General features: G+C 41.4%; 1 protein-coding gene across 1 annotated transcript; it reads left to right on the forward strand.

The window, feature by feature from the left end:
• Positions 1-1109: 1109 nt before the first annotated feature.
• On the forward strand, positions 1110-6215 carry apex2 (APEX nuclease (apurinic/apyrimidinic endonuclease) 2). Its single transcript, XM_014146473.2, has 6 exons — positions 1110-1349; positions 1566-1649; positions 1959-2142; positions 2321-2464; positions 2591-2660; positions 2797-6215. The coding sequence occupies exons 1-6, from the start codon at positions 1235-1237 to the stop codon at positions 3964-3966; spliced, it is 1767 nt and encodes a 588-aa protein (XP_014001948.1). The 5' UTR covers positions 1110-1234; the 3' UTR covers positions 3967-6215.
• The last annotated feature ends 1772 nt before the right edge of the window (positions 6216-7987 follow it).

Consider the following 7987-nt stretch of genomic DNA (forward strand, 5'->3'; position numbering starts at 1 on the left):
TAGACCGCTACGCCACTCTCAGTTTGACGTTCCAAACCATCTAAAGATTGCAATCACTACAATGAATGGCTAAATTACTTCAGGACACGAAGGGTCCACAGAGCTCCTCCTGACCGCTCTATCACATATCAATCAATGTTACAAAGTGCTTATACAGAAACGTTACAAAGTGCTTATATAACCACAAAGAGCAAGCAATGCAGATGTACTTTGACCAAAGACAGTACAGTATGAAGATAGGCAAAAACTGCTTCTCCAATAGAAATCCCAGATCACACTTGTATGCGATGTCATGGCGACGTTGGCTAGCTAAACTCATGTGCAGAAATACGTCATCCGGTCTACAGTTACTGTCGTCTCGCTCCAAACTGCGCATGTGCAGGCCGTCATATCAAAGACACTCCTTCGATAAAACATTTAAATTTTTTGACGAAAATGAAAACGTGTCAATTTGTCACTTTCAAAAAAGCAAATCTAAGAAGGTAGTAGATGTGTTCTATGCGCGCTATTTCTGTGCTTCCCGTTCTTATGTTTCGTTTTTTCATCTTTTACTTTTAGTTGTGTACACCAGCTGAAAATAAAAGATTTTTGGTTATGGAAAATATATTTCACAGCGGTTTAGATGGTACAATGATTCTCTACACTAGGGGTGTCAAACTCATCCATGGAGGGCCTAGTGTCAGCTCTTTTTTGTTTTTTCCTTTCAATTAAGACCAAGACAACCAGGTGAGGTGAGTTCCTTACTAATCACTGACCTTAATTAATCAATCAAGTCCAAGGGAGGAGCTAAAACTCACACACACTTGGCCCTCCATGGAATGAGTTTGACCCGTACTTGCTTATTTTGTCACAAACTGAAATTAGGGTGAACTACTTGAATTTTAGCAACCAGGTAATGGTGGAGTGATTTCTGCATAGTACATCTAAAAGACATTGGCTCCTATCTAGGTTGTGTTTTTAGATTTCAAGAAAATTGAACAACTAAGGAAGAATTGTTTATTTCTCTCGTTGACTTCTCAAACCCCGGCCTGGTCTGCTTGGTTTGTTTTGCAAGCTTTCCCGGAAGTCTCGCGATTTTGTGCCTCTGGGTTGAGAAACTGTCGAAAATGTTCTTATTCGATTGACGTACTTCCGGGTCACTTCCGTGTTAACCAGTCGTCACATTTCAAGTACAATTTTTGTAAAGCAAATTGTAAAAAATATTTGAACAGTTGGTCACGAGTGCCGTAAAACCATGAAGATTGTCAGTTGGAACATTAATGGCATAAGGACTTTCAAGGGTGGAATTAAAAAGGCGCTTGAGTCGCTGGATGCTGACATCGTATGTGTCCAAGAGACAAAAGTAACAAGTAAGAATTGTACGCGGGAGATTCTACAGTATAAGAAGTTGGCAAGCATGATAGGGCAAACAGTTTGGCACTCGGGCTAACTTGATAATGTAACAGAAGCTATATGATAAATATGTGATTGTATAATACATGTGACATTCTCTGCTACAATTTGAACTGACAATGTTACAGCTAGGCTAGCTACTGATTCTGTCATCCTGTGTTTGTCTGTGACAGGAGACCTGCTGGATGAGAAGACTGCTATTGTTGAAGGTTATAACTCCTATTTCAGCTTTAGTCGCGGACGCAGTGGCTACTCAGGTTGGGACCATTCATAATTTTCCAAAGTATTGAGCTTCGGGATCATGCAAGCCCTGATTCAGTCATTTTCATCTGAACAAAATAGCCACATAATCCCTCTTATATCAGAGAACAAGACACAATGACCCTTGGGTCCCCTGAAACGGTGTCCCCGGTCTGTTTGAATTAGTTCCCATGGATTGCATTGATCCATTAGTTCCATTATCACAAATTCCTGACAAAAAAAGAATGAACCACAGAAATAGTATTCCCATTGCGCCTTCACATTCCCACATTAATATGTACCTCACTAATCTGTTTATTAAATAGGAGTTGCTACTTACTGCAAAGACAGTGCCACCCCATTTGCTGCAGAGGAGGGCTTGACCGGTCTGCTGACCACCAACCACGAGGGAACCATTGGATGCTATGGTGACCCGAGAGAGTTCTCCAGTGAGGAGCTGCAGCTCCTGGACAATGAGGGAAGGGCTGTTCTCACACAGCACAGAGTCATGTACGGAGGAAAAAAATATAATTTTATCACATGATTTGTCCCATGCTATTCTTTAGGTTTTCTGAAATAATGTCATGAAATGTATCAATTGTTAACTTGTTGTGGCACTGAAAAGCCATTGTTTCCCCAATGATCTGAGTGTTTGTTTGTTTTTGTGTGCCCACTTGCTTTTTCACAGGTGTGAAGACACACCTGAAACAGTTACGGTTATCAATGTATACTGCCCACGAGCTGACCCAGAAAAGCCTGAACGTAAACATTTCAAACTGCAGTTCTACAAGCTGCTTCAATGTCGGGCTGAAGCAATTTTGGAAGCTGGGAGGTGAGTGGGCTATATGCAGGAGGGTTTGGGTGGGTATCATAATAGGGGACAAACTGATATGAGATTTGTTCAATGCATTTTATTGGAAGTCTAATTTCTCTTTGTTTATCTGACTCGTTCACCCAGCCGTGTAATCATCTTGGGAGATGTGAATACATCCCACCGGCCCATAGATCACTGTGACCCAGATGACATAGTAAGTGAAGTAATCAGAATTCTTTCAGGTGATAGGTTTGATGTCCTCATTCAGACATAATCACATTTACTTTTGAGTTTTGACATCTGTTTATTAATAGCTGATGTTGTTACTCCTATCTGTTTACTTTTATTAGGATGATTTTGAGGATCACCCCGGGAGGAAATGGCTAAACAGTTTACTGGTTGATGACAGTGAAGGAAAGGATTATGAAAAAAACCATGAGGAGTCTGAGAATACCTCATCAAAACCCCTCAGCAGCGGCAAGTTTGTGGACACCTTCCGCCATTTTCACCCAACACGCTCCAAGGCCTTCACCTGTTGGAACACTATGACTGGAGCCAGGCAGACCAACTATGGCACACGTATCGACTACATCTTCGCAGACCATCCCTTGGTTAAAATGGGGTTTGTGGCAGCAGACATCATGCCAGAGGTGGAGGGGTCTGATCACTGCCCTGTCTGGGGGAAACTGTGCTGCCCCCTCCTGTCCAGCTCCAAGCTGCCTCCTCTCTGTACCCGCAACCTACCAGAGTTTGCTGGCAGGCAGCAGAAACTCTCACGCTTCCTTGTCAAGATGGACCAACAACAACCTGCCAGAGAGGCCTGCAGGGACCCACTACCAGGATCTCAGGAGACTGGGGAGACCCGAGAGAACCTGAATCCACTGGGATCAGCAGGGACCAGCTCCACTGGAAAGAAACGGAAGTTGGCAGTGGAATCTGGTGTCCCAAAGAGCAAAAAGATTATGACACTGAAGGCTGTTACCCCAAAGCCCCAGGGCAACCTCCTAGCCTTTTTTAAGCCCAAATCCATACCTGTGAGTCAGTGTGAGAGGGGAGAAGAGAGAAATGAAGTGACCCCATCACAACCACATACCTTCAAGGGAGGACATTCTGCAGTGATGGGACAAGATGTCCCATCACTTCCAGGCCCGCCGTGCACAGAAGATCCCCAGGGTGTCTGTATGGGAGACAAAGTCCATGTCCCGGGCAGCAACATACAGGATGCCAGTGTCAATAGTCAAAACCAGGGGAAGGATGCAGCCCTGGCTTCAGAGGCTACTGTAGACCCCCCATGTCCCAGGAAGGGGGCTTCACTGGGCGGGTTCTGGAAGACGGTCCTGCGTGGGCCACCCCTACCGCCCCCCTGTAAGGCTCATGGGGAACCCTGTGTACTCCGCACTGTCAAAAAGGCAGGTCCAAACATGGGCAAGCAGTTCTTTGTGTGTAACCGCCCTCAGGGCCATGCATCCAATCCTGAGGCTCGCTGTAATTTCTTTTCCTGGGTAGATAAAGGAAAATAGTGACTATGCCGTCGAAATAAACTGACATTTCCTTCATGTAGTGTTTTTATAAGCATTCTTAATCTGTAAATTTGATATATAAGTAAAATAAAGACAGTAGTTTTATAAATGACGTTTTAACTTCTCTAACGTATTTCACGTAATCACATTGAGGCCTTTCTCACCATATGACAAGCATCCAAAGAGACTGTTGTGTATATTACTGCTTATGAAATTACAATGGATGCTAAACTTAGTCACAGAGTGATCTGTTTCTCTTCATCTATAGTGCAGCATGAATATACAGTGTTTGGCAGAAAATAGTATTCCTTGTGTGCTGCGGGGTTCTTTATGAACTAGATGGTAGCAGGACTCAAGTATGATCATCATAGGTCTGCATCATTATTTATATGGAGTTGGCTATGCCAAGGTTTCATATCCTTCCTATGCTTACGAATATTTTATTTTTTATGGTCTTTCAACTTTGCATGTGAAGAGCTGAGGAGGCTCTTGTGAAACCATTAGAGTCCCCATATTCTTCCTATTCCCCCTATTTGATTTACAACACAGTGCTGATGGCAGTTGTTTCCATTTAAATTGGTCACCTTACTATAGAAGTTCTAGTTAAGACGGCCCAAAATAATTACTATATTTTTGTCTGATGACAACTTTATTCTCAGATCAATATGTTTAACTTACAGATGTGATGAAACATCTGTAATATATTAGGACGCAGAGCTTCATTGTCTTTGCATTTAACATGTATCTGTTTGTAGTAAGGAATTTGAAAACCTGCTGTAGGTAATAATCTGCCTCTGAATGAATTTTCCCCCATGTACTCCTCATAGTGATGCTCTTCTTGATTGTGTTGTGGAACAGAACACCGCAAGGCCTTACTCCTACTTAGCCACTCCCAACATTTACAGTATCTGCTTCTACTCCCATGCAGTTTCTCTCTCCTCCCCAACCCAGCCCCCCTCCTCACTTCCTCTCGCAAGGAATGTGTTTCACTGTACTTGTGCATGTGACATTGAAACTCCTCTCATGCATTTCCAAACAAGACTCCTTGGCTTACCGGTATAAATTGGGACATCATGAGCAGCACCTGTATCTGCAACTGAAGCATTTGTGCAGTATATCGGCTATCATTCCCTGGCAGTCTCTCAGAGACTGTCTTCATTTAATAGACTAAAATATGAAATCACAATGTGTTTTTGGGCCACATAATCGAAGGTAGGCTTACAACATTACATTCTGAAACGGTAGCTGTCCCTGGTGCTGATATCCCATTGGCCACATGTGGGCACGGGCTTGCCCACACCAAGCCCAACACAGGGTTCCAGACCTTTCTATCATGCCAATGTAGGCATGTTTGCTGGGATGTTTCGCACTGTTCAAAGGTTGACATAAAGCTTCCTATGACCTAGCTTTTTGTTCAAACTAATCTGTTTTGTATTCTAGGGCCTACTGAGTAGACAACCATGTTTTTATGGACACACACACAATGGATTGTTTTTCCTGTGCAGTGCTATATTTGTACCCTATTGTGTCCAGGCACCCCACTTTAAGCTCTTTGACCACAGTAAAAGTCCAGCAACACTTGCTTTGTTCAAATATACCTGTTTTGTATTCTAGGGCCTCTGTCCAGTCTACTCACTAATGGTTTTATGGAGTCGCAACTGTTTTTCCTGTACAGTGCTAGTAGCCTATGTGCTGTATACAGAAATATTATTATTTACATTTAAAACATGTTTCAAGGTCAAATAATGTAAATGTCTTAAATATGAACAAATGTCAAGCATTGTTCATGTTTCGAGATATTTTCTTTCACATCATAAATAGAAGTTGTTAACACTTCTACTATTATGTGAGGGACCTTTATTCAATCAAAATTCCGTGATGGGGAAGTGTTTTCTTATTGCTGCAGACGACACCATTCTGAAGACGACGTCATATCAAAGACCATATTTTTTAAGTGGTCAAAGCAGAGATGATGCGTACATTTCTCTGCCGCCTCTGGCCAATGTAGGTTATCAGTTGATCTACTGTAGCTTATTGTATGCAATTGTTTCTAGAAGAAAGATCCTAATCTATAGTTATCTGATTTTTGCAATTTATAGACACAGTCAAAGATTTCTCTGGGATGATTGATGGCCGTTGTTTTTGTTGCTAATGTATCCCTGTTTATGCCTTTAGCATACTACTAGTGTGTTTTTCTATGATCATGTGACCGTCACTATATATTGTCAGTAAAAGGGAAACAAATTGCACTCCTGTAAGTATTTATTTGGACAGTGAAGCTAAAATGCTTTAAAGTAACTGTCCAGTGTTTCCAGATTTCTATGAAATATGACCAATTAATTACAATAAGTGAAATGGTTTTCCTTTAAAAAAAAAAAAAAAAGGTAATTAAGTATGTTTAAAAAGCAGCAGTTATGTGTTGGAATGATGTGGGCATACACCAACAACAGAATGGTTTGGTCATTAAACATATTAACGTGGGTATACTGCTGATGGGCCATCTTATCCTCCTCACGAGGATGACATCATCATTAGGACTTTTAAAAAGTGAGATCGACTCGTTACTTTAATTTGTCTATACTCCAGCATTTTGGATTTGATATCAAATGTTTTATGATATGACAGTACAGAATGTCACCTGTTATTTCTGGTATCTGTTTTAGCTGTGTGGGGGGGGGGGGGAAAGGCATTGTACATTTTTGTCTTTAAATTAGACTACTTTTAATTATAACACAGAAATTGATTACTTTAGTAATTTTTTAATCACCCAAGTTTGATTACCAATATGCTGTCAGATGCTCTTATGGTCATGGGAATGGTTGTTCATGAGGTGGTTACAATGTATTCTCATAGGTCTGCAGCAAAGCAAAGGAGTTTACCAGCGGTACAGGGATAGACATCCTTTTAACATGCAAATCGGATTGGATACAGCTTTTGATTATTGAAATATCAACCTCAATTTAACTTTATAGTTTATTTTTTCTTTCCCAGTGCTTATTGGGGACATTTCCGGGGACAGGCCACCAAAATCAGAGACGTAACCATACAGTCACCATGGCATCACTTGTGGATGTCATTGTGGTGGGAGCTGGGAACAGTGGGGAGACGTACTCACACGTTGCCTCCGTCCTCAACACATGAGAGTAAGACTCCCCAACCGCTCTCCACATCTGATCTTGTCAATACTGACTGAAAGAATTTAAATGAGTTGACCATCTGATCTTGGTAAGATATAGGATTTCCCACTAAATCATTCACAACTTCTTTCCATCAGAACTGAAGTGTGCTACCAGCTCTTGACTAAGTTTTCACGTAAAAGTGATGATAATGATAACGGCAACAGTGATTACTCAAATTCATAGTAGGTCGTTGGAGTGGCTGATCCCAGGAAATTTGCACGAGAGAAACTTCAGAAGCAACACAGAGTAGCAGATGAAAACGTGTTTGCTGGTGTGAGTGTTAAGTCAATGTCAGCCGACACCCATTTTTTCCCTCTCCCTTATTTGGTAGCACCTCATTTGAACTATACTTCATAACCAATGTCATATTGCCATAAGCTTGACATAACAATTTCCTTAAGCTATCATGGTGTCTTATGTCACTGAATGTCAAGTACAAGCAAGTGTATTTTGCATGCATAATATGACTTAACACCTGTCTTAACAGTTTGCAATTAATGCTACTGATTATATTCCTCTTTCCCAGATTGGCATGGTATAGTAGCAAGAGAGAAGTTTGTGGATGCTGTGTTCATTTGTACCCCAGACCGTCGTCATAACCATATAGTAGAAGAGGATACATGTTACTGAATCAATCAAATTTGCTAGCTATGTCACAGAATCTGATCAACCATTTCAACAGAACTATTTTAGGATGCACAGGGCTACTCCAAAACGTTTTTTGTCCTTTGATGCTACAGTGTCAAAAAGGAGAATGACACTCATGTTAACATTGAGAATCCATGATTGCTGTTCTAGGATAGTGTGTTTTGTCTTTTTGTCCAGGACCCTGCCATAGCACT

The sequence above is a fragment of the Salmo salar genome, chromosome ssa15 (assembly GCF_905237065.1).
Source record: "Salmo salar chromosome ssa15, Ssal_v3.1, whole genome shotgun sequence".
In the NCBI taxonomy this organism is placed as follows: domain Eukaryota; kingdom Metazoa; phylum Chordata; class Actinopteri; order Salmoniformes; family Salmonidae; genus Salmo; species Salmo salar.

Coding starts and splice junctions, on each gene's coding strand:
- apex2 (XM_014146473.2), top strand. CDS start 1,235: ATGAAGATTGTCAGTTGGAACATTAATGGCATAAGGACTTTCAAGGGT. Junction 1,350..1,565: donor CCAAGAGACAAAAGTAACAA/GTAAGAATTGTA, acceptor TGTCTGTGACAG/GAGACCTGCTGGATGAGAAG. Junction 1,650..1,958: donor CGGACGCAGTGGCTACTCAG/GTTGGGACCATT, acceptor TTTATTAAATAG/GAGTTGCTACTTACTGCAAA.